The sequence below is a fragment of the Mobula hypostoma genome, chromosome 19 (genome assembly GCF_963921235.1).
Source record: "Mobula hypostoma chromosome 19, sMobHyp1.1, whole genome shotgun sequence".
NCBI classification, from domain to species: Eukaryota; Metazoa; Chordata; class Chondrichthyes; order Myliobatiformes; family Myliobatidae; genus Mobula; species Mobula hypostoma.
The window spans coordinates 10,416,730-10,443,395 of record NC_086115.1 but is presented as its reverse complement, the minus strand read 5'-3'; the positions used below and the strand labels follow the sequence as shown (position 1 = coordinate 10,443,395).

The 26,666-nt window shown below is 44.6% G+C and overlaps 1 protein-coding gene across 1 annotated transcript in view; it reads right to left on the bottom strand.

Moving 5' to 3' along the window:
* Positions 1-26,666, bottom strand: part of hpse2 (heparanase 2) — a 480,230-nt gene that overhangs the window by 256,307 nt on the left and 197,257 nt on the right. Inside the window, exon 5 of the mRNA XM_063072085.1 lies at positions 17,846-18,017. Within this exon, the coding sequence (XP_062928155.1) occupies positions 17,846-18,017 (172 nt within the window). The remainder of the gene's footprint in view (positions 1-17,845; positions 18,018-26,666) is intronic.

Here is a 26,666-nt window from a genome sequence, read left to right as displayed (position 1 = left end):
GCAGCGTGTGTGTCCTTGAGCAAGGCACTTAACCACACATTGCTCTGCGACGACACCGGTGCCAAGCTGTATGGGTCCTAGTGCCCTTCCCTTCGACAACATCGGTGCCGTGGAGAGGGGAGACTTGCAGCATGGGCAACTGCTGGTCTTCCATACAACCTTGCCCAGGCCTGCACCCTGGAAACCTTCCAAGGCACAAATCCATGGTCTCATGAGACTAATGGATGCCTAAAAAAAAAGTAGCATTATGCTAACCACTATGCCACCATGCTGCCTGAATAATTTTGTAAATTTTATTGTATTTCTTTATTTTTCTGTAAATGTCTGCAAGAAAGTGAATCTTAAGGTAGTGTATGGTAAGATACACTCAGTGGTCACTTTATTAGATTCAGGAGTGGAACCCAGTGTGGTCTTCTGGTGCTGTAACCCATCAGCTTCAATGTTCAATGTGTTCTTTCTTTTCAAATCTTTTTATTGTTATATTACACAAAAGAAATAACACGAGTACATTGAAGTAACAACATTTATAATGTCTCAAAAACGTTCAATGTGTTGTGTATTCAGAGATGCTCTTCTGCACACCACTGTTGTAATGGGTAGTTATTTCAGTTACTGTCACCTTCCTGTCAGCTTGAACCAGTCAGGACATTTGATTGTGGGTTGTTGGTGCCAGACGGGGTGGTTTCAGTATCTCAAAAACAGCTAATCCCTTGGGATTTTCATTCACAGCAGTTTCTAGAGTCCACAGAGAATGGCGTAAGAAACAAAAAACATCAATGGAGTGGCAGTTTGGTGGGTGAAGATGTCTTGCTAGTGAAAGAGGTCAGAGGTGAAAGGGCAGACTGGTTAAAGCTGACAGTTAGGCATTACAACAGTGGTGTGCAAGAAGAGAATCGCTGAACACACAACACATCAAACTTTGATGTGGATAGGCTACAACAGCAGAGGATCACAAATGTATACTTAGTGGTCACTTTATTAGGTACAAATAACAAATTGTCCATGGAGTGTACACTCCAAGATACACTCAACGTTCCCCCTAAGGTATGTGCATGCACACACCTTTTGCTACTAGCGCACAAAGAAATTTAAACTGCATACAAAAGGTTGTCATGTTCTACCTTGTTGGCATGTTAAATATATATCATGATTGTACACAATCACATTTCCTTTTCTGGTTTCTGACATGTACGATGTTGACAACGTGGAGTTAACGATGATTTGTCTGCAGATTTTAGAATTGGCTTATTTATACAGTTTTTATTGAATAAATTATTCAGTGTGCATGCTTTGTTGTCACTGGGCAAAAAATTGCACAGCACAAGATTTAAGGTTCTCGGCCGGAAATGTCGACAGTTCATTTCCCTCAAAGATGCCTGACCTGCTGAGTTCTTCAGCACATTGTGTGTGACTCCTCTCCATGTATTTATAAGCCCATAAGATATAGGAGCAGAATTACGCTATTTAGCCCATCGAGTCTGCTCAGCCATTTCATCATGGCTGATCCAGTTTTCCTCTCCTGCCTTCTCCTCATATCCATTCACTCCTGACCAATCAAGAACCTATCAACCTCTGCCTTAAGTATACATAAAGACTTGGCCTCCACTGCTGCCTGTGGCAAAAAATTCCACAGATTCACCACTCTCTGGCTAACAAAATTTCTCCTCATCTCTGTTCTAAAAGAATGCCCTCTATTCTGAGGCTGTGTCCTCTGGTCTTAGACTCTCCCACCACAGGAAACATCCTCTCCTCATCCACTCTATCAAAGCCTTTCACTATCTTATAGGTTTCAATAAGGTCTCCCGTTATTCTTCTGAATTCTACAGGCCCAGGGCCATCAGACGCTTTTCATATGACAAGCCATTCAACCCTGGAATCATTTTTGTGATCCTCCTTTGAATCCTCACCAGCTACAGCACATCCTTTCTAAGATAAGGGGCCCACAACTGCTCACAATACTCCAGGTGAAGCCTCACCCGTGCTTTATTAAGTCTCAGCATTTTACATCCTTGCTTTTATATTCTAGTCCTTTTGAAATGAATGCTAACATTGCATTTGCCTTCCTCACCACAGACTCAACCTGCAAATTAATCTTTAGGGAATCCTGCACAAGAACTCTCAAGTCCCTTTGTGCCTCAGTATTTTTGTATTTTCTCTCCATTTAGAAAATAGTCAACCTTTTCATTTCTTCTACCAAAATGCATGACCATACACTGACCGACACTGTATTCCATCTGACATTTCTTTGTCCATTCTCCTAATCTGTCTAAGTCCTTCTATAGCCTCTTTACTTCCTCAAAACTATCTGCCCCTCCACCTATCTTAACATCACCTGTAGACTTTGCAGCAAAGCCATTAATTCAGTCATTCAAGTCATTGACATGTAATATAAAAAGAAGCAGTCCCAACCCTGTTCCTGTAGAACTCTTCTAGTCACCGGCAGCCAACCAGAAAAGGCTCTCTTTACTCCACTCTTTGCCTCCTGCCAATTGGCCACTGCATTATTCATGCTAGAATCTTTCCTGTAATACCATGGGCTCATAGCTTGTCAATTGGCCTCAGGTGTGGCACCTTGTCAAAGACCTTCTGAAAATCCAAGTATGCAACATCAACCAATTCTCCGTTGTCTATCCTGTTTGTTACTTCCTCAAAGAATTCCAACAGATTTGTCAGGCAAGATCTTTCCATGAGGAAACCATGTTGACTATGGCTATTTTATCATGTGCCTCCAAGTTCCCTGAGACCTCATCCTTAACGATCGACTCCAACATCTCCCCAACTACTGAGGTTAGACTAACCGGCTTATAATTTCCTTTCTTCTGCCTTTCTCCCTTCTTGAAGAATGGAGTGACATTTGCAATTTTCTAGTCTTCTGGAACCATTCCAGAATCTAGTGATTCTTGAAAGATCATTACTAATGCCTCCAAGATCTCTTCAGCACCTCTTTCAGAACTCTGGGGTGCACACTACCTGGTCCAGGCGATTTATCTACCTTCAGACCTTTCAGTTTCCCAAGAAGCTTCTCTTTAGTTATCTCGATGGCTTTTAAATGTTGCTAATGTGCTAATCTCAGCCATTATTTCTGGCAGTTCATTACAAACACCTCACCAGCTTCTGCATGGGGAAGCTACCCCCGACGAGTGTCTATCCACTGGTCCTAGTCATCGGGAATGAGTCAGTGTCTCCCGCACTGCTTGCATTCAATAATTGAACAGAAGGAGATGCAGAGAGGAAGCACCATTTAATTTTGGCTTTCCAAAACGGAAGCACAAAAAAATCTGCTGAAGTGTGTTGTTTTAAATTACGAGTTAAAGAGAGGGCTGATTTGAAAACCTTGTTGTGTTAATGGTTTTCATTAGAATGAGGACCAAGGAGTTGCTTTTCCAAAAACCCCATTGATTTATAAGAAAATTCTGTATCAGCCTGTGGCTATGTTGAGTTCTCTGTGCATTAACCCTTCGAGTGCTCTGCACTCTGGCTGAAGAAAGGCAGGAGAAGTCTACCTCGCCACTGGCATCAACCTGATGAGATCCAGCCTTCCGTGAGAAAGCCTGGCTGAGCTGGTCTCTGTCCCCAAGTATTTTGCACACTTGCTCAGTCCTGTGCCTAGACCTGGCTGGACAAACAAGGAACGGCTGAGGACCAGTTGTGTTGCAACCGGAAGGCTCAGGCCTCAGGCTCCGTGCTCGCTGTTCACCATGTCTGAACGGGGGTTGTAACGCTAACACCCACTGCGATTCTTTGCACTCAAAATGCAAAGCAGCTTTATACCGTTTAGCCAGAGGGCAGTGGAAACTGGAATTCTCTATCCAGGGAGGCAGCAAGGCCCTGTCGCTGAGCATAGTCCAGACAGTGATGACAGCTTTTAGACATAAAGGGAATCCAGCGATCTGCAGCTGGTAAGGTGAATGGGACTTAAGTAAAGTTCAGCCACAAGCTTCTGTTCAACAGGGCCCTGCCTTCATCACAATGGGGGTAGAGTATAAGAATCAGGAAGTCACAATGCAACTGTACAAAACTTTGGTTGACTGCACTTGGAGTACTGTCTGTAGTTCTAGTTATCCCGTTAGGGGAATGATATATTAGCACTGGCATTACTAACATATACTAACATACTAATAAAGCAATGGCATGCGTTTCTGGGAAAAATGAGGAAGATCCGGGACACATGTATTCCAAAAATGAAGAAATATTCAAATGGTAAAATAGTACAACCATGGCTGATGAGGGAATTCAAAGCTATTGTAAAAGCAAAAGAAAGGGCATACAACAAAGCAAAAATTAGTGGGAAGACAGAGGATTGGGAAGTTTTTACAAACCTACGGAGAGCAACTAAACGCAAACAACAGGAATTCTGCAGATGCTGGAATTTCAAGCAACACACATAAAAGTTGCTGGTGAACACAGTAGACCAGGCAGCATCTCTAGGAAGAGGTACAGTCGACGTTTTGGGCCGAGACCCTTCGTCAGGACTAACTGAAAGAAGAGCTAGTAAGCTAGTAAGCTAATCTCTCGTTAGTGATTGTGGTGGCATTAGAAATGATCTTTCAAAAATCATTGGACACTGGTGTGTTGTCAGAGGACTGGAAAATTGCACATGTCACTCCACTCTTTAAGAAAGGAGGAAGGCAGCAGAAAGGAAATTATAGACCGGTTAGCCTGACCTCAGTGGTTGGGAAGATGTTAGAGTCAATTGTTAAGGATGAGGTGATGGAGTACTTAGTGACACAGGACAAGGTAGTACAAAGTCAGCATGGTTTCCTTCAGGGAAAATAGTGCCTGACAAACCTATTGGAATTCTTTGAGGGGATTACAAGTAGGATAGATAAAGGGGATGCAGTGGATGTTATATATTTGGACTTTCAGAAGGCCTTTGACAAGGTGCCACACATGAGGTTGCTTACCAAGTTAAGAGCCCATGGAATTACAGGGAAGTTACTAACATGGTTAGAGCATTGGCTGATTGGCAGGAGGCAGCAAGTGGGAATAAAAGGATCCTTTTCTGGTTGGCTGCCCGTTACTAGTGGTGTTCCACAGTGTCGGTGTTGGGACCACTTCTTTTGATACTGAATGTAAATGATTTAGATGATGGAATAGATGGCTTTCTTGTCAAGTTTGCAGATGATACGAAGATTGGTGGAGGGGCAGGTAGTGTTGAGGAAACAGGTAGAACGCAGAGGACTGAGACAAATTAGGAGAATGGGCAAGAAAGTGGCAAATTAAATACAATGTTGGAAACTGCATGGTCATGCACTTTGGTAGTAGAAATAAATGTGCAGACTATTTTCTAAATGGTGAGAAAATCCAAAAATCTGAGATGCAAAAGGACTTGGTCCTTGTGCAGAGCACCTTGATGGTTAACTTGCATGTTGAGTCGGTGGTGAGGAAGGCAAATGTCATGTTAGCATTCATTTCAAAAGGTCTAGAATACAAGAGCAAGGATGGGATGCTGATGCTTTATGAGTCACTGGTGAGGCCTCACCTTGAGTGTGGTGAACAGTTTTGGGCCCCTTAGAAAAGATGTGCTGGCATTGGAGAGGGTCCAGAGGAGATTCACAAGGATGATTCCAAGAATGAAAGGGTTATCATACGAGGAACGTTTGATGGCTCTGGTCTGTACTCACTGAAATTCAGAAGGAATAGTGGGGATCTCATTGAAACCTTTCGAATGTTGAAAGGCCTAGACAGAGTAGATGTGCAAAGGATGTTTCCCATGGTGGGAGAGTCTAGGACAAGAGGGCACAGCCTCAGAATAGAGGGGCACCCTTTCAAAACAGAGATGCAGAGAAATTTCTTTCTCCTAAGGGTGGTGAATTTGTGAAATGTGTTGCCACATGCAGCTGTGGATGCCAGGTCGTTGGGTGTATTTAAGGCAGAGATTGATAGGTTCTTGATTGGACATGGCATCAAAGGTTACGGGGGAGAAGGCCGGGAATTAGAGTTGAAGAGGAGAAAAAAAAAGGATCAGCCATGATTGAATGGCAGAGCAAACTCGATGGGCCAGATGGCCTAATTCTACTCCTATGTCTTATGGTCTTATTACTATTGGTTAATTATTGTCTCATATACCAAGATACAGTGAAAAGTTTGTATTTCATATTGTTCATTCAGATCAAATTATTACACAGTGCATCGAGCAGAATAAAGTGTAAAAGATACCAAAAATCTGAAGTGCAGGGAAGTGATAAAGTGGAAAATGATAATGAGGTCATTTGTGAGGTGAAGAGTTCACCTTGTTGTACAATATTTTGTTCAAGAGTCTTATAACAGCAGGGTAGAAACCATCCTTGAGCCTGACGGTACATGCTTTCAGGCTTTTGTATCTGCTGCCCAGTTGGAGAGGGGAGAAGAGAGAATGTCATGTCTGGATGACTATGATTATGTTTGCTGCAATTAATGAGGCAGTAAGAAGTATAGACAGAGCCTATAGCTGGGAGGATGGTTCCTGTGATATGTCCACAACACTGCAGTTTCTAGCGGTCACGTGCAGAGTTGTCATACCAAGCTGTTATATTTCCAGACAAAGACTTTGGAGTGGTTTGCTGGGATGCTCACTAGATTAGAAGTTACTAGCTATGAGGAGAACTTGAGAAAACTTGCATTGTTCTCTTTAGAGCATTGGAAGCTGAGGGGAGAATTGATAGAAAAGTTCAAAGTTCAGAAACACCTGAACGACTTGTTCAAAGTTTAAAGTTCTAAGTACATTTATTATCAAAGTTCATATATGTCACCATATAGAACCCTGAGATTTATTTTCTTGTCGGCATTCACAGCAAATCTATAGAATAGTGGCTATAACAGGATCAATGAAAAATCAGCCCCCAGAGTGCAGAAGACAAGAAACAGTGCAAATGCAAATATAAATATATAGCAATAAATAACAAGAAGAAGAGATAGAGATCATTGGTGTGGGAACATTTCAATGACAAGACAAGTGAAATTGAGTGTACTTATCCCCTCTGGTTCAAAGCCTGATAGCTGAGGGGGTAATAACTGTTCTTGAACCTGGTGGTTTGAGTCCTGAGATCCCTGTACCTTCTACCTGATGGCAGCAACCAGAAAAGAGCATGGGATGGCCCGGTTGGTGACGATCTCTGATAATGGATGCTGCTTTCCTACGACAACATTTCATGTAGATGTATGCAATGGTTGGGAGGGCTTTATCCGTGATGTATTTGTCCTAATCTACTACTTTTTGTAGGATTTTCCATTCAAGGCATTGGTGTTTCCATCCCAGGCTGTGATGCAGCCACTCAATATACTCTCCACTACACATTCATGAAAGGTTGTCAAAGTTTTAGATCTTTAGGACAGACATTATGGGCTGAAGGGCCTCTTCCTGTGCTGTACTGTCTCAGTTGTCTCAATATTCTATATCCTTCAATGGCTGAGCAAGCCAATGGGACCAGTGGCAAACTTCCTCACACTTTGATGTTGTAAATCTGGGGGAATTTGTTGAGGATGTGGGGAGAATTCTAAATACTGGGATAAATGCAAATAAGTGGGTGTTTCAGGGTCAACATGCACTCGGTGGGCTGAATGGCCTGCTTCCTGGCCTTTTGTAAGCTGAGGTTCACTTGTTCCATCGAGAGAGCACAGCAGTGGAATATGGCAACATCAGGGGTGTAATTGTCATTGCAAAAGGTGACTGAAAGGCAGATCTACAACCAGGAAACTAATCACTCTCTTCATATCTTGGTCACAGACCATCCCAATTAGTCCCCTCTCTCTGTTTTAACATTGAACCTCTTTATTAATCATTTCTATGAAAATCCAGGAGGTCCTATGGCAGGGAGTGGCGGTGAGAGATCAAGGGGCAAGGCTGAGCTGTGGCCTTGGTGTCCATCTGGCAACTTCCGCCAGGTTACAACACTCAGTGGAAGATGGGGCATCTCATGCACACGATCAGAAGAGACCGCAGTGGTCATAGACTCGGCCAGCTCCTTCACGGGCACAATCCTCTCCACCACTGAGGACATCTTCAAGAGGTGGTATCTCGAAAAGGCAATCCCTATCACGAAGGACCCTCAACATCTCTTCTTATTACTACCACCAGAGAGGAGGTACAGGAGCCCGAAGACCCACCCTCAATGAATCAGGAATAGCTTCTTCCCCTCTGTCATCAATTTCTGAACAGTCTCTGAGCCCATGAACACTACCTCTCATTATCTATCTTTTGCACTTTTTATTTATTTTGTGATTTTTGTGTCTTGCACAGTACTGCTGTCGCAAAACAACAAATTTCATGACTTAGGTCAGGAATAAGAGACCTGATTCTGATTCTGACTGAACTCTTCCGCAGTTTTCTGTACTGAACACTCACTCAGCCCCGACCTTGAAATGGTCCTGACCACCCTAGGCTCGGGACTTGATCTGGCCCGATGTCTGCGACTCCGGGCCGGGGATGAATCCCAGGTCGGCGAGCCCTGGGTTCAGAGGCCTGTGCAAATCCAGATGGTGAAAGTCCCTGAGTCAGCAGATCTGGAAGTCAGAGGCCTGATGTCTGTAAGTCTGGGCTAGGGTCTGGAGGTTGGAGACCCAGAGGAGGCCTAACCTGGGTTTGGAAGCCTGTCTGTGTGTGAGTGGGTGGGTGGGTGGGTGGGATGGAGGAAAGAGGCCGGCCTTGCTGCTGTTGTTTTTTTGTTTTGTTGTTGTTATTGCTTTGTTGCAACTGCATGTGCTGTTCTGCAGGACAATGTTAGGTTGGCGCCAGAAATGTGAGGTGGCACTTGCGGGCACATCCTGTGTTGGCTGTCAACACAAACGATGCCTTTTCACTGTATGTTTCAATGTACTGTACTTGTGAATGCAGCCTAAGCAAAACTTTACACAGTCACAGTGTGATTGCAGGGAGGAAGGCAGAGGGGACCGTTGGAACAACTGGGGTCAGAACATAGTGGGGGAGTGTGTGGGCGATGGGGTCTGGGGTGAGTGTAAGAAGAAATGGGTAGACAAGGAGAGTTCTCTGCTCTTAGCCAATGTTCATCAAAGTCCCTCCATCACGGGAAGAAGCTGACAGGACTTAGATGTTTGGCAGCCAGATATGGTTTGTTTGTCCGCTATGTGCCACATTGTATGACGTGGGCCATCATGGTCTATCCATAACCATGAATGTTCTTGGCAAATTTTTCTACAGAAGCAGTTTGTTATTGCCTTCTTCTGGCCATTGTGTTTGCAAGACAGGTGACCCCAGCCATTATCAATACTCTTCAGAGATTGTCTGCCTGGTGTCAGTGGTCACATAACCAGGATTTGTGACATGCACCAGCTGCTCATCCGACCATCCGCCACCTGCTCCCATGGCTTCACGTGACCCTGACTAGGGGGCTAAGCAAGTGCCACACTTTGCCCAAGGGTGGCCTGCTGGAGGAAAGGGGCACCTTATACCTCCTTTGGTAGAGACGTAACTCCACCCCGCCACCCTCAGATAATGTACCAAGAATAAAAACTCAGAACAGAGCTATCTGTTTGTAGTCAGAAGAATGATTATGAGGATGTTGCTGGGACTTGAGGACTTGAGTTATAGGGAAGGGTTAGGACGTTAATCCCTAGAGCACGGGAAAATGCGGGAAGATCTTATAGTGGTAAAGAAAATTATGAGGAGTAAATGCAAGCAGGTTCTTTCCCCCCTCAGTTTGGGTGAGACTAGAAATAGAGGTTAGAGTGAAAGGTGAGATATTTCAGGGGAATCTGAGTAGGAAATTCTTCACTCAGATGGTGCTGAGAGTGTGGAACGAGCTGCCAATGGGAGAGGTAGGTGCAGGTGCAATTGTAACATTTAAGAGAAGCACATAGATGAGAGGGGTGTGAAGGGCTGGTGGTATACATGCAGGTAGATGGGACTAGGCAGAAGACATAGATCTGATGGACCAAAGGTCCTGTTTTAGTGGTGTAGTGCTCTATGACTCTTGAATCAAACACTTGATCTCGCTGTTGGACAATGTGCCCATACTATTAGCACAGGGCTGCAGCTAATACACCTGATGCCTCAGAGCTCCACCCTAACCTCGGGTGCTGTCTACGTGGAGTTTGCATGTCCTTCCTGTGACTGTCTGAGCCTTCTCCTGCACTCCAGTTCTCTTCCACTGGTACCTTTACTAGCCACTGTAAATTGCCCCGAGTCCAGAGTGATCTGGGAGAAATGAATGGGAATGTGGGGAGAATAATATGGAATTAGTGTAGGATTGGTATAAGTGGTTGGTTAATGGCTGGCATTGGCTCAATGGGCCGAAGGGTCTGTTTCACGCTGCATGATTTCTTTATGTCGCTGCTTTGAAGAAACAGATCCTAAGCTTTCCAAAGTACAATTTAACTTCGAAAATATTCATACCGAGGGTGACCAGCTCCCGCAAACACCCCGTACACAAGCTTTGCAACACATCTGTTTTCAGCGAGAGCACTGTCAATATTCGCTCTTTGGTGGGTGGTTATAAGGAGGAATTTCATGGTCGTAAATGGAAAATCCCATAGCGCACATGGCCTTTCAAAGGTGATATTTACCAGTTACTGGTAATTGTCAAACATTTCCTGTTGAGCAGCAGATTTGAAAGAGGCTGTACTTTTTTGAAGTCTGAAACATTGTGCTGTTAAGGGGCCACTTCCCTCAGAGCTGGTATTGCAGGGAGGGGGTAGGGTCCAAATGCTGAGACAGATAAGCTACCACTTATCGATGCGCCACATAAAGTGTCCCATCCAGATGCTCCACGGCTTGGTATGACAGCAGCTCGGACCGTGATCACAAGTAATTGCAGAGAGTTTGCGGACACAGCTCAGCGCATCACAGAAAACAGCCTACCTCCCCTCCATGGACTCTGTTTGCACTTCTCGCTGCCTCGGTAGAGCAGGTAGCGTAATCAAAGACCCCTCCCATCCTGACAGTCTCTCTTCTCCCCACTCGTCATCCAAACGCACCGGAATATACAAAAGCCTGAAAGTACATACCACCGGGCTCAAGGACAGCTTCAATCCTGCTAATACGATGAGAGGGTTGTTGTGCGATCACTCGAGTTGAGCATGATGTTCTCCGCAGGTTGTGTCAGGTGGTGGGTCCTCAGGTGGTTGTAATGGCCAGTCGGGATCCTCATATTCTGGTGCAGTGTGGGCAAGAGTGAGGGTGCCTGGGTTAGTGGTTGAGTCTTGGCTGTTCAGGTTCTCTTTGCAGCTGTGGCTTCTTTCCTGAGACACAGTGGAGCTTGTCCTCGTGTAGCACAGCTCCCTCCCAAACACTTCTTCTCCAGGTGTATCTATTGAGTGCAATGTCTTCCCAGTTTTTAGATGCAATGTTGAATTTCTTCAGGGTGACCCTGATGTTATCTTGGAAGCATTTCCTTTACCCACCAGGGACTCAGTGACCCTCCTTCAACTGGGAGTAAAGGATCTGTTTGAATTAGGCATCCAGATGACCTATGACCTATCCCTCGGGTTGGTTTGGCTTTATCGTGGTGAAGACGCCATTCGGGCTGGTCTCCTCCAGTACGCTGGTGTTAGTGCATCCGTCTTTCCAGCTGATCCTCAAAATATTTCACCAGGATCTCCAGTGGTATTGCTCTAGAGCGTTCAGATGCTGCTGTAAGAGGTCCATGAATCAGCTTCAGATCCACGATAAGATGGATCCCTGACTTCCTTGAACCTTATTGTCTGCCTGCACTGCACTTTTCCTGTAACTATAAATTATATTCTGCATTCTGTATTTGTTTTTTCCTTGTCTTACCTCAATGCACCATTGTAATGAAATGTCCTGTATGGATGGCATTAATACATATGACAATAATAAACCAATTTACCAACTGTCCTGATAAAGGGTCTCAGCCTGAAAAGTTGACCATTTATTCCCCTCCCTGGATACTGCCTGACCTGCTGAGTTCCTCCAACATTGTGTGTGTGTGTGTGTGTGTGTGTGTGTGTGTGTGCGTGCGTGCGTGTGTGTGTGTGTGTGTGTCTGTGTGGGTTTCAATATTTCCTGCATCCGCAGAATCTCTCTTGTTTACCATTTTAATTTTACCAATTTACCAACACTGCCACATTCCAGAATACATCGGGGCCTTTGGAGATGGTGGAGTAACAGGATGGAGCAGGATGAGGTCAACCCACAAACTTCTAGAGGAACTCAGTGGGTCGGGCAGAATTAATCGAGGGGAATAATAAACAGTCATAGTTTCAGTCCGAGACCCTTCATCAGGACTGGAAAGGAGAGGGGGCAGAAGCATAATAAGAAGGTTGGGAGAGCTGGCAGGTGAGAGCTGAGACCGGGCGAGAGGGGAAGGTAGGTGGATGGTGAGCGGAGATGAAGGAAGAAGATGGGAGGGGATAGGTGAAAGAGGTAAAGGGCTGAAGAAGAAGGAATCTGACAGGAGACAAGAGTGGGCCATGGAAGAAAGGGAAGGAGGAGGGGATCCAGAGATGTCTTCAGCCTGAATGTAAATTGTCTTTCCCTAACACTAAACACAAGAGATGCTGGAAATCCCAAGTACCACACACAAAATGCAAGAGGAACTCAGCAGGTCAGGTAGCATCTATGGTAGGAAATAAGCAGTTAATGTTACAGGCCAAGACTCTTCATTAGGACAGGAAAGAAAGTTGAAGTGGATATTTGTATAAAACACTTGTGACTTGCATCTTGCTATAAACTAGAGGTTCCCACCGACCCTGCTCCGAGCTCACAGACTGATTCCCAGCACAGAAAGCAAGTCTGGGTCAATGCTCGGAAGACCAAAATTGTTTAAAGGTGACCCAGACGAGCTGGGAAGAGTCATGTGATGACCAGATGCCGTGCAAGAGGCACAGCTATACACAGAGTAGCCTAGTGGTTAAGTTACTGGAATACCAAATGGAGAACTGACCTTGGAGGTAAGAGTTCAAATCTCACCAGGGTAACTCAGAAATTTGGCCGGAGGGTTATGCATAGTGATGTAATCACGAAGAAGACACATTATCAGTTATACTTCATTTGGAGTTTTAGGAGATTTGTATATCATCAAAGACGCTAGAAAAATTTTATAGAGCATTCTAACAGGGGCGGTACAGTATTGTAGCAGTTAGCAACACTTTACCGATGATCACTTTTCGGGGGTTCAACTCCCATCGTATCTGTAAGGAGTTTGTACATTCTCCTTGAGACTGTGTGGGTTTCCTCTGGGTGCTCTGGTTTCCTCCCACATTTCAAAGATGTGCGGTTAGGGTTAGTGAGTTGTGGGTGTGCTATATTGGTGCACGAAACATGGTGACAGTTCTAGGCTGCCTGAAGCACAATCCTCGGACTGTGTTGGTCATTGACGCAAAACGACGCATTTCACTGCATGTTTTGATGTTTCAATGTACAAGTGACAAATAAAGCCACATTTTGAACCTTAGTCTAACTTGTTGCATCACTGCCTGATGCAACCAGTCAGATTAAGATTAAGAGGCTCCAATGCATAGGATTGAAAGAGGCTGCAGAGTCAGCCAACTCCATCATGGCACAAATCTCCCCACCATCGAGAACATCTTCAAAAGGCAGTGCGTCACAAAGGTGGAACCCATCATCTAGGTGTCTCAGCCTCCGCGGTATGCCCTCTTCTCATGATCTCATTACCAACATCAAGAGCCTGAAGGAGTCGAGATTCAACATTTTAGGAACATCTTCCTCCCCTTCACCACCAGATTTATGAATGGTCTATGAATCCGTGAGCACTATCTCACTTTTCCTCTTCAGCGCCATTTACTCATGTTGTTTTTAGTGATTAATAGTAATATTTTCATACATTGCACCGCATTCCTTCAGCAAAACAACAAATGTCACAGCACTTGTCAGTGATAATAAATTTGATTCTGATTCTATTGAAACACTGAAACAAGCCCTTCTGCCCATTGTCCTACTGACACAAGCCACTCACTTACACCAGTCCTACACTAATCCCTATTTATTCTCTGCACATTCCCATCCACACTCCCCAGTTTCTACCACTCACCTGCACACTAGAGGAAATTTAACCAATCAACCTGTGCATCTTTGGGGGGAAATTGGAGAACCTAAAGATAACTACGTTGGTCACAGGGGGAACATGCAAACTCCACGCAGACAGTGCCCAAGGGAAACAGATCTCTGGTGCACTGAGGCAGCATTTCTACTGACTGAATGATACACTGAACTTTGATTCAAGTAATTAAATAAAAGTTTGGCAACCATGAAACAGTCCTAACATTTGTAACCCTCTCACCAGAGCTTGTAGGTAAACTTGGCTCAATAGATAACTCTGCCAAGGGTCGATATGATTTGGGATTCAACCAAACAGGAAAATTGGGATGTTCTGATTAACGGATCCTCAACTGAGCAAATGCTGCGTAAATACTGCCCATGCACGATTATCAGTCGGCAAGAAATAACAGATTGTACACCTCATAAAATTATAAAGAATTTCAGCTTTATCAAACAGTTATCAAAAGAAAGAAAAGAAAGATAATGAAGGGTCCATTACAGTTAAACCAGTTTAAATGTGCACATGAACGTTGGAGCTCGTCTCTTCCAAATGTTAGGTATAACTGCAACTCACGGAGCTGAAATCTCATCACCAACCACCGGCAGAGCCTCCCAGCTTGGACTCCTTCATATTGCGAAACACTCCTTGCAATTGTGTCTTCCCATCGGATCTAATCCCACAGCCGCCTCTCCTGATCTTCTCTTTACCGCATATCCCGCCCAAAAAAAACACGAACCAGACTACTGTCCTTCAGAAAACTCTTTCCCACAGCTCTCTAGAACCTTCTCTCACAACCTACAATCCTGATTGGCTGACTCACATTCCTAAGTTGGACAACATGAGTCATTATCTTAGCTGAAGCCAAAGCACACTTTCCAGCATGGCACACTGCTTTTACAGAAAACTGCTAATATAAACTACCTCACAGCATAGCGGTAATAATCTTAATCAGGGCATTACACATTGGTTTACCACAGAGAGGGAAATCTGTTGTTCGGAACTGATCTGGGCTAAATATGACCAGTCCCGTAGCCATACAGCTGATCTATAACTTCTGTTGGATTTGAAGGACATTTCATATGTGGAGCATGCCCCGCGGTCTCTCTCTAACTCTTCTCCTCTCATCTTGCACATTAATGTTTACTCAAACTGCACCTTCTCTGTTGCTGTTACACTTTATTCTGCATTGTTGCACCTTGCTCTACCTTAATGCACTGTGTAATTATGTGATCTGTATGACTAGTGTGCAAGCAAAACTTTCACTCTTTCTCAGTACATGTGACAATAACAAACCAACTCCAACTCCAGTTCCATTAACCTATAAACCAGATGGCCTCAGAACATCAGGAGCACCCGGATAATAATAAATGCCTTTGCAATGATCTCACTTGAATGAAAGGTTGAGTGAGCAAGGGCTTTCCTCTTTGGTGCGACAGAGGATGAGAGATGGTTTGATGGAGGTGTACAAGGTTATGAGAAGTATCGAGGGAGCCACTTACTTTTTCCCAGAGTGACAATGGCCAATGCCAGAGGAGATCCTTTTCAGGTGAGTGGAGGAAAATTTAGGCAAGATGTCAAATATAGTTTTATTTTAAAACACAGAAAGGTTTGTGTTCCTGGAATACACTGGTGGTGGCAGAGGTTGATACATTAGGGACATTTAGGAAACTCTTAGATAGACACATGGATGTAAAAAACAGAGGGTAATGAGCTGAATCTGAGTGAAGGAGTAAGTTAAAAGTTCAGCACAACATTGTGGGCCAAAGGGTCGGGACTGTGCTGTTCTGTTCTATGTTCTATGAATACAAAAACATCTGTTTCACAGCTATTGAGTATTATTTCACATAATGCAATGTTTATGTAGGACTTTAATTTGGGGAACAAGCCATTTTGCTTGTCCAGAGCTAGAGTTATTGTTGCTGGGAAGTTAGCTAAAAGAAATCACAAAGTTATGCAACTTGGAAACACTCTCTTCGGCCAAACTCATCCAGGCTGATGCTGATCAAGACATCTATCCAAACAAGTCTCATATGTCAGGGTTTGACCTGTATCCTTCTAAACTTTTCTTACCCATGTACCTATCCAAATGGTGTTTAAACTTTGTAATTGTACCCACCTTTACGAATTCCTCTGGCAGTTCGATCCACATACCTACCACCCTCAGTTTGGAAAATGTTGCCTCCCCAGGTCCCTTTCAAATCTTACCCCTCTCTCCCTAAACCTAGCTCCTCTAGTGTGTATTTACACCACCCTGGGGAAAAGACTGAAACCATTCATAAACAATAGAGATTCTATGGATGCTGGAAATCCAGTGCAATATATACAAAATGCTGGAGAAACTCAGCAGGTCAGGCAGCATCTATGGAGAGGAGTAAGCAGTCAACGCTTCGGGCCATGACCTTTCATTTAGACAGGAAAGGAAGAAGGAAGAAAATTCCCTCTTTCCCCTTCCTTTCCAATCCTGATGATGGGTCTCGGCCTAAAACACTGACTGTTTGTTCCTCTCTGTAGATGCTGCCTGACCTGCTGAGTTTCTCCAGCATTTTGTATGTGTTGCAATGTGACCATTCACCCTATCTGTGCCCCTCAGCTTCCTATACTCCAGGCAAAACTGTACCAGATTATCTAGTCTCTCATCATAACTCACACTTCAGTCCCAGAACATTGCTCTGAATCTTTTCTGTACCTTTTCCAGCTTAATGACATCCTTGTGCTGGAAGGCGAGTGAATATTATGCAGCAGTTGGTGGGCAGTTAGCCCTCTGCTGTTTGGTGTAAACTTGGAAGTGGTGGAGTAAACAGTCTCCATCCAGTCACAGTCGTAAAATCATAGAGCACTACAACACAGAAAAAGGCCCTTCGACCCATCTAGTCCATGCTGAACTGATATTTTGCCTAGTCCCGTCGATCCGCATAGCATTCCAGACGCCTCCCATCTATGTATTCATCCAAATCTCTTAAATATCGCAACGAAACCCACATCCACTACTTCTGCTGGCAGTTCATTCCACCACTCGCACAACCCCTGAATGAAGATTCCCCTCGACCCCTTAAGTATTTCACCTTTCACTCTTAACATGTCCTAATCTCACCCAACCTGAAGGGAAGAAGCCTGCTTGTATTTATCCTGTCTATACCCCTCATAATTTTGTATATCTCATCAAATCTCCCCTCATTCTCCCACACTCCAGGGAATCAAGTCCTAATACTCAACCTCTCCCTATAACTCAGCCCCTCAACTCCCAACAACATCCTTATCTCTGTACTCTTTCAATGTTATTAATATCTTTCTTGTAGGTAGGTGACCAGAACTTCACACAGTACTCTAAATTTGGCCTCACCAACTTCTTATACACTTCAACAAAACATCCCAACTCCTGTGATGACCAATGTGCCAAGTTCTCTTTATGACTCTATCTACCAGTGATTCCACTTTCAAGAAATTATGGATCTGGTTTCAAAGATCCCTTTGTTCCTACCATACGTCTCAGTGCCCTACCACTCACTGTGGAAGACCTACCCTGGTTGGTCCTCCCACCATGCAACATCTCACACTTGTCTTCATTAAATTCCACCTGCCATTTTTCCATCTGGCCCAAATCCCACTGCAAGTTGATAGCCTTTCTGACTGTCCACTACTCCTCTAATCTTGATGTCACCTGCAAATTTTCTGATCCAATTTACCAAATTCTCATCCAAGTCATGAATATAGATAACAAAAAACAACAGACTCAGCACCGATCACATCACCAGTTACAAGCCTCTAGTCAGAGAGGTAATTGTCTACTACCACTCTGGCTTCTCTGAAATTTGTGGTCCAGTTGATCACATTATCATCCAAATCATTACCATAGATGAGGAGGATCTCAGACCAGGTAGCTGGGAACTCACCCATCCAGTAGACCTGCAGCGTTCCTCCGGGGTCGGCCTATGTTTGGCCCGTACAGGCTGGCTTTTGTGTAGAAGCGGACGGACTGAAGCAGGCTCTTGAGCTGAAGGTAGTCCTTCCCTAGCCGGCTCCCGTTGATAGTCCTCCCCACCATTGATCGATAGCTGTTGGGCTCTGCGGGGGTGTCAGCAAGGATAACACATTAGAGAAGCAGCAGGAGATGATCACAGCGATTACGTCAAACAGCCATTAAATGACTGCTTGCCATTATTATTTACACCATCAGATTGTCCTTGTACAGTGTGACAGCTGGGACAAATGCATCAGGGATATTCTGGTACAAGGGGAGTAGCAAACTGCAGTTTATCGTTGCTCATAAACTCATAAATCCAAAATGCATATCCCCAAAAATTCAATGTAATGATGGTGAAAATTTTAGAAATCGATGGCCATCATTGCATTGACTTTAGGGGATGTGTATTAGAACAGTGCACTACGGTCGGCATTGTAACACAGAGGGAAACACAACACTTTACAGAGTTAGCAATCAGCGATTGGAGTTCAATGTCTACTGCTGTCTGTAAGGAGTTTCTGTGCTTTCCTCGTGACCACCTGGGTTTCCTCCCACATTCTAGAGACGTACGGGTTAGGGTTGGTAAATTGTGACGCAGAAAGCATATGTATGGGGTCTTTTTTGTATGTTAAATTTAAAATGGCTTCTTTGTTATGTTATACTGGGGAATGCTTCTTTGTTATGTTAAATGCTGAGAAAGTCTCCAGCTAGACAGTTGCTTGGGTTAATACAGACAGCAGGGTGCTATTAGCCAGTGGGTGGTCACGTATTGTTTTGTTTTCGGATGATAATGCTGTATCATATGACTGGGGACGGGGTTTTGGCGGGGAGTCGGAGGAGAGACGGGGAGGACGGAGGAGAAACGGGGAGTCGGAGGAGAGACGGGGAGACGGAGGAGAGACGGGGAGTCGGAGGAGTCGGAGGAGAGACGGGGAGACGGCGGACGGGTTTTTAGGGGGGAGTCGGAGGAGAGACGGGGAGTCGGTGGAGAGACGGGGAGTCGGTGGAGAGACGGGGAGTCGGAGGAGAGACGGGGAGGACAGAGGACGTGCGGGGGTTTTGGGGGGAGTCGGAGGAGAGACAGGGAGTCGGTGGAGAGATGGGGAGTCGGAGGAGAGACGGGGAGGATGGCGGGCGGGTTTTTGGGGGGGGAGTCAGAGGAGAGACGGGGAGTCGGAGGGGAGACGGGGAGTCAGAGGAGAGACGGGGGGTCGGAGGAGAGACGGGGAGTCGGAGGAGAGACGGGGAGTCGGCGGGGAGACGGGGAGTCGGAGGAGAGACGGGGAGTCGGCGGGGAGACGGGGAGTCGGAGGAGAGATGGGGAGGACCGCGGACGTGCGGAAAGGCTCCGGTTGATCACTCCGGGTTTTCCTGAGCCGGGAGTCGTCCGGAATCGATTGAGCTCCAATGGTTGCGCGCGAAGAACTTGGACTTTGATAAGTGTTGGCGCCTTTTTTCATTACTTCCTTTTCTGTTTCGAATTTATATTAATGCCATAGAATTAGTAATATCTATAAAGTGTACTTGGTAAAACGTACTGGGTGTGCTGGCTGATGATTGATGTTTGGGATTGATTCGGGCGGCGACCGACTCCGTGGGAAGCGTTGAGGCAGGTGCTGGGTGGGATTTCCCCTAGACATATATGAGCCAATATAACTGAGCGTTACACACGGTAACCCTTGTGGGCTGCCTCCAGCACATCCTCAGACAGCACAGGTCGCTGACAAAAACAACATGTTTTACTGCATTCTTCGATGTACATATGACAGACAAAGCTAACCTTTCTTTCTTTTCTATTTGTAAATAAAAGAATTTTGGATTTATAACTAAAATTGATATTCCTTGACTTACAAATATTCTATTTACAATTCTTTTGTAAAATTATAGGCAGCATCTTTAATTCAGAAATCTAATTCTTTCTACAAGTCTTGGGTAACAGGAAACATTGCAGCAAAACACCCAGAAGGCAAAACTTTCAGCCCTAGTAATTCATAAATTTATCAAACTGAAACCTTCCCCAAGAATACATCCATTTCCTAAACGACTATCATAAGACCAGACGATGTAGTGTAGGAACAGAGTTAGGCCATTCAGTCCATTTTCAGCTCCACCTTTCCATCATGGCAGATTTTATCAATCTTATTTCCTGTCTTCGCCCTATAACCTTTAATTTCATAACCAATCATGAACCTGTCCATCTCTGCCTTAAATACATCCAATTACTTGACTTCCACAGCCTTCTGTGGCAACAAATTCCACAGATTCACCATCCTCTGATTGAATGCTAGGCAGTGGATGTAGTCTACAAGGACTTTGGCAGGTACTAGATGAGGTCCCGCATGGGAGGTTGGTCAAGAAGGTTCAGTCACTCAGCATTAAGTTGAGGTTGTAAATTGGATGAGACATTGGCTTTGAAGGAGAAGCCAATCTGCTGCAGAGTTCTGTAGGATTGTTGATGTTAGATTGTTATTGTCACATTGTACCGAAATACAGTGAAAAGCTTGACCTGTGTAAAGTTCACACAGATCAAATCATATCACAGTGCATTGAGGTAGAACAAGGTAAAGCAATAACAGAATGCAGAATAAAGTGTGACAGCTACAGAGAAAGTGCAGTACCGGCAGACAATAAGGTGAAAGATCATAAAGAGGTAGATTGTGAAGTCAAGGTTGTACTAGTCTTGCTTTTTCAGATTTTTTATCACCCTGTTGAATAATTTTATGTTTAATTTATGCACAATTTATATTCTCTATACATATATAACTGGACTTGTGGGGTGTATGGGGTGTCATGGGGTAGCAGCTCTGGTGGGGGAATGTGTTGCGTCCTTTTCAAGGTGGTTTGTCCACCTTTGGTCCCCACCTGGCACTCAGCTCTCACCTGTGGCTCCCCGTAGCTGTTTGCACGCGACAGGGGCCACACCCCGGGCAACGGCTTCGACAAGCCGGCTAAACCAGGTGAGGGTAGACGACGGGTCTCAAACCCTCGGTGAGATAGGGAGTTGTCTCTCCCAGCACGTGGAGACAGACTCCGGCGGATTGAGCGGACGAGACCAATGGAAGGTCCAACGGTCAAGAAGGCGGTCTCTGCAAGCGTCGTGGAACGTGTAGAGCAGGACATGAGACAGAAGACGTCCTGGTCATTCACTGCACCTAGTCCCATCTCCAGCCGTCTAGACTCTGTCTTGCCACTGGACCCGGATGGGAATTGGGAAGAGAGGGTGAGACTGACGCTGCGCAACTCTCCCTCACTTATGATGGTGTCGAGACTAGCGTGTGATTTGGATTTAAGTGAGGGAGAGTTGCACAGTGTCAGTCTCACTCTCTCTTCCGAATGGACGAACACAAGATAACTATACTTGTAGTATTGTGCTCAGTTCCGCTCGTCTGCTTTAGAGAAAGTGCGGAGGAGATTTACCAGGATGCCGCCTTGATTAGAGGGCATGTTTAATGAGGAAAGCCTGAGTGAGCTGGGGCTTTTCTCTGAAGTGAAGGAGGATGAAAGGTTACTTGATAGAGGTGTATAAGATGATAAGAGGCTTTGATAGTAGGTACTCAGAGACTTGTTACCAGAGCGGAAATAAATAACATGAGAGGGCATCATTTTAAGGTGATTGGAGGAAAGTACCGGGGGGGGGGGGGGCGGACATCAGAGATCAGAGGTAAGCATTTTACACAGAAAGTGGTGGAACATCCTGCCAGGGATGGCGTCAGAGGCAGATACATTAGGGGCATTTAAGAAACTCATAGGTAGGTTCATAGATGATAGAAAAATAGAGGGCTATGTAGGAGAGAAGGGTTAGAGAAGGTTAAAATGTCAGCTTGTCATTGTGGGCTGAAGGGCCTGTACTGTGCTGTAATGTTCTATGTAGCCGCGATGCTGCTGCAAGCAAGTTTTTCATTATACCTGTACCTAACCGACCTTCTGCACATGACAAAAAAACACGATTTTATTTGTTTCGCCATTTTACTGCCTTACCCAACCCAAACCTACCGATCTTGATGGGGGGGGGATGGAGTAATATTGCCCTCTCTGCCAGTTTGACCAGGGAGTTGTGCACTATTTTGAGCTGAATCCTGACATTGAATATTTCCACTGCAAAGTACAATCCGTGGAATTTGCCAGCGTTTTAAATAGCTGCGACGCTGTTCCTCATCATCGCTGTGTGTAATTTGATACTAATCTAACACTTCATTATTCACTGCATTCTACAATCTGGCCAATGTAAACATCACACTTCTGAGCTCTTTAAACAATTTTAAACTCTCTTAGCACTTTAAGTATAAAACCACATTTTTTTTTAATGTGACAGTGCATTTTACATACACCTCCCATTAAGTGAGCTTCCCAGATGAAGATGTAGACTTTATGGATAGCCCGTTACTAACTTCAGTGGAGAGTGACGTGGCTGATGTCAAAATCTCATTTGCCCTTTCATTTCTTCTATTCTTGGTCCTTCGGTGATAATCTCCTATTTTTAGAAGTGGGGTGAGTGAATGATTATAAAACCTCAGTGCCATGTTCGGCATGAAAGGTAAGGACTGTTTCATTGCCTCTCGGAACATGCCATATTGTTTGTTCTGAGTCTAAAGGAAGATCAAACAGCAGTCAGAAGTGGTTACATAGTTCAATAGCTAGTGGGCAGCATGGTGGCACAGCAGTTAATGTAACGCTTTACAGTGCCAGCAATCTCTGATCAGGGTTCGATTCCCGGCGCTGCCTGTAAGGAGGGTGTACCCAACTCCCTGTGAATGCGTGAACGCATGGTTTCCTCCCTCATTGCAAAGGCATACAGGTTCAGGGCTAGTGAGTTATGAGCATGCGTATTGGCACTGGAAGCATGGAAAAACTTGTGGGCTGTCCCCAGTATGTTCTCATTCCATGTTGGTCATTGATACATTTCACTGTATGTTTCAATATTTCGATGTACATGTGACAAATAAAGTTTATCTTAATCTTAACTGATATAAAATATTCTCGAGTGTCCATTTAACCCAAGCAACGAAGCTGGCCCACTCATCTTATATATAGCTCTTGTGTCCAGTTACTCAATTTCAGGCTAAGCATCACTAACAAAGGCAGCATTGAATAATGTCATCAAGACCAAGGAGATGGTTATCGACTTCACGAGAACTCACACCACTCACACACCTCCTCCCCCACTTTATATCGGCAGTACAGCAGTGGAATCTGCAAGCTGTTTCAAATTTTTAGGAGTGCACATCTCGCACAACTTCACAGTATCCTACACAGTCGAGAAAGGTCTCCAACACCTCTACTTTCTGAGGATACTGAGGACTTTGCACATCTATACTCACGTCATTCTACAGATGCGCAGTAGAGAGCATCCCGACAAGCTGCATCACTGCTTGGTATGGAAACTGCTCTGCGGCGGACAGAAAGGCTCTACAACGGGTAGTCAAAACTGCCCAATGCATCACTGGCATTAGCCTACCTGCCATCAAGGGCATATACACAGAAAGGTGCCAGAAAAAAAACCAGTAACATCATAAAGGATACCACCCACCCTGCTCATGCCCACTCTGATCAAGGAGGAGGCTACGTAGCATCCACGCCAGGACCACCGGACTCAAAAGCAGTTACTTTCCCCAAGCAGTAAGGCTGATCAACACCTCCACCTGTTAACCTTATGTATAGTCTAACATCGCTTTATGGATATACAATCAATCCATGTATCAGATGTATTTATATTTATTGTGTTTTTTTAATAATGATTGTGTTCCTTATCTTTTGTAGTTTCTATTTAGCGCTGCATCGGATCTGGAGTAACAATGATCTCATTCTGCTTTTCTCGTGTACAGGAAATGACATCAAACAACCTTGACTCTTGAATCTTGAATTTATCGTCCTCCCCTAAGTGTCCTCGGGCAGAGAGGCTTGCTCAATCATTTCAGGTGGTTTCACCAGGGCGGAAATGGCTAATATACGACGGGGCATAATTTTAAGATGGCTGGAGGAAAGTACAGAGGGAATATCAGGGGTAAGCTTTTTTTACACGGGAAGTGAGGATTGTAAGGAACACACTGTCAAAGGTGGGGGTAGAGGCAGGTGCATTTGGGGCATTAAAGAAACTCTTACATAGGCACATGGATGATAGAAAAATGAGATCCAAGTGGGAGGGAAGGGTTAGAGTGACCTTAAAGTAGGTTAAAAGGTTATCATTAACATTGAGGGTTGAAAGACTGTAATGAATGTAATGTTTTTTGCTCTTCCCAGACCCAGTTTGGTTACGTGGTGCTGAGTGAGTGACAACAGAACACAGTTTGCCCTCTCAGAGCTACTGGAGAGAGTTTAAGGACAGAATGATCACATTGGATTAAATTAAATTAGATTATGAATGTTCCATTGTTTAAGAAGGGAACTAGGGATAATCCTGGAAACTATAGATGGTGAACCTCACATCAGTGGTAGGGATGTTGCTGGAGAGGATTCTTAGGGATAGGATTTCTGAGCATTGGTAAAACCATGGCCTAATTGGGCAGAGACAACATGGCTGTGTGTGAGACAGGTTGAGCCTTACTAACTTGAGTGAGTTTTTTGACAAGGTGACAAGGGTGGTTGATGAAGATAGAGCTATGGATGTTTACATGGATTTTAGAAAGGCATTTGGCAAGATCCTCATGGGAGACTCAACCAGAAGATTAAGATGCATGGGATCCATGCTGAATTGGCCACTTGGATTCCGAAATGGCTTGCCCATAGAAGACAGATGGTGATGATTGAAGGTACTTGTTCTAGCTGGAGGTCTGTGATTAGTGGAGTTCCACCACAGATCTGTCCTAGATGTATATAAACATATACACACATTTGTGATGTGTATAAATGATCTGAATGAAAATGTAGATGGATGAGTTAGTACATTTGGAGATGATATGAAGATTGGTGGAGTTGTGGACAGCGTAGAAGACTGGCAAAGAATGCAGTGTGATATGGATCAGCAGCAGATATGGGCAGAGAAATGGTAGATGGAGTTTAATCCTGCCAGACATGGATCAGAATCAGGTTAAATATCACTGGCACATGTTCTGTGGCAGCAGTACAGTGCAATACATAATAAAAACATTATTATTATTGTAAGTCACAGTAAGAAATATATATATTTTTTTAAAGTTAAATTAAATAAGTAGTGCAAAAAGAGAGAAAATAAGTATTAAAGTAGTGTTCATGGGTTCAATGCCCATTCAGAAATCAGATGGCAGAGGGGAAGAAACTATTCCTGAATCATTGAGTGTGTGCCTTTTGGTTCCTGTACCTCCTCCCTGATGGGTAGCAATGAGAAGAGGCATGTCTGTGGTGATGGGAGACCTTAATGATGGAGGCTGCCTTTTTGAGGCATCGCTCCTTGAAGATGTCCTGGACGCTGGGGAGTGAACTGTGCTTCGATAGGTCAATCATAAGGAGACAGTACATTAAGGTCAAGACCCTTAACAGTGTTGATGAGCAAAAGGGTCTTGGGGTCCAGGTTCATATCTCCCTGAAAGTGGCTGCACAGGTCGATATGGTGGTAAACAAGATACGTATATCGCATGTTTGCCTTCATTAGTCGTGGCATTGAGGCCGAAAGTCAAGAAGTTATGGTGCATCTTTATAAAACACTACTCTTGCAAACAGTTCTGGTCACCCCATTATGGGAAGGATGTTGAGGCTATGGAGTGGGTGCAGAAGAGGTTCACCAGGATGCTGCCTGGCTTAGAGGGCATGAGGTATCACGAGAGGCTGGACAAAGTTGGGTTGTTTACTCTGGAGTGGCGGAGGCTGAGGGGAGATCTGATAGAGGTTTATAAGTTTATGAGAGGCATAGAGGTCGACAGACCACTTTTTCCCAGGGTTGAAATGGCTAATCAGAGGGCCTGCATTTAAGGCGAGAGGGGGTAAGTTCAAAGGGGATGTGAAGGGCAAGTTTTTCATACAGGGAGTGTTGGGTGCCTGGAATGCGCTGCCTGGGGAAGTGATAGAGGCAGATACACTAGGGACTTGTAAGAAACATTTAGGTAGGCACATGAATGTGAGGGAAACAGAAGGATATGTACATTGTGTAGGCAGAAGGGATGTTTAATTGGCCATTTGATTACTAATTTAATTGGTTCGGCGCAACATTTTGGGTCAAAGTTTCTGTTCCTATGCTCTACTGTTCTATGTTCTATGGTCTATTGGCTTTATTTATCATTTGTACATCGAGAAATATATACTGCTTTGGCCTCCGGTGGAGGCATAACATGCCCACAACTTACTAACCCAAACTTGTACGCGTTCGGAATGTAGGAGGAAACTGGAGCACCCGGAGACAACCCAAGCAAGTACAAACTCCTTACAGACAGCGGCAGAAATTGAACCCAGATCACTGGCACTGTAAAGTGCTATGCTAAGCCTTACACTACCATGCCACCTGGTAAAGAGACCACTATCCTGAATGGGGATCGAACCCGTGGCATTAGTGTTATCAGCACCGCGTTCTAACCGACTGAGCTAACCGGTCTACGATACACGATACAACGATGGAAGAATCAGGCCAAGTGTGATCAGAGACCAAAGGAAACCTCGCTACCTTCTGAAGGGCTGTGTGTTCACCCTTGTACAAAGGAAACTGACAGCAGGAATTTACCAGGGAAATATCGGCAAGGCAGGGGTGCTCTCTGCATACACCTGCCCTTTGAGAAGCTTTGCACTGTAGCTTAATACTCTTCCAGATGTGATTACGAGAGCTGCATTAAAGGGCAGCTGGTCTGCAA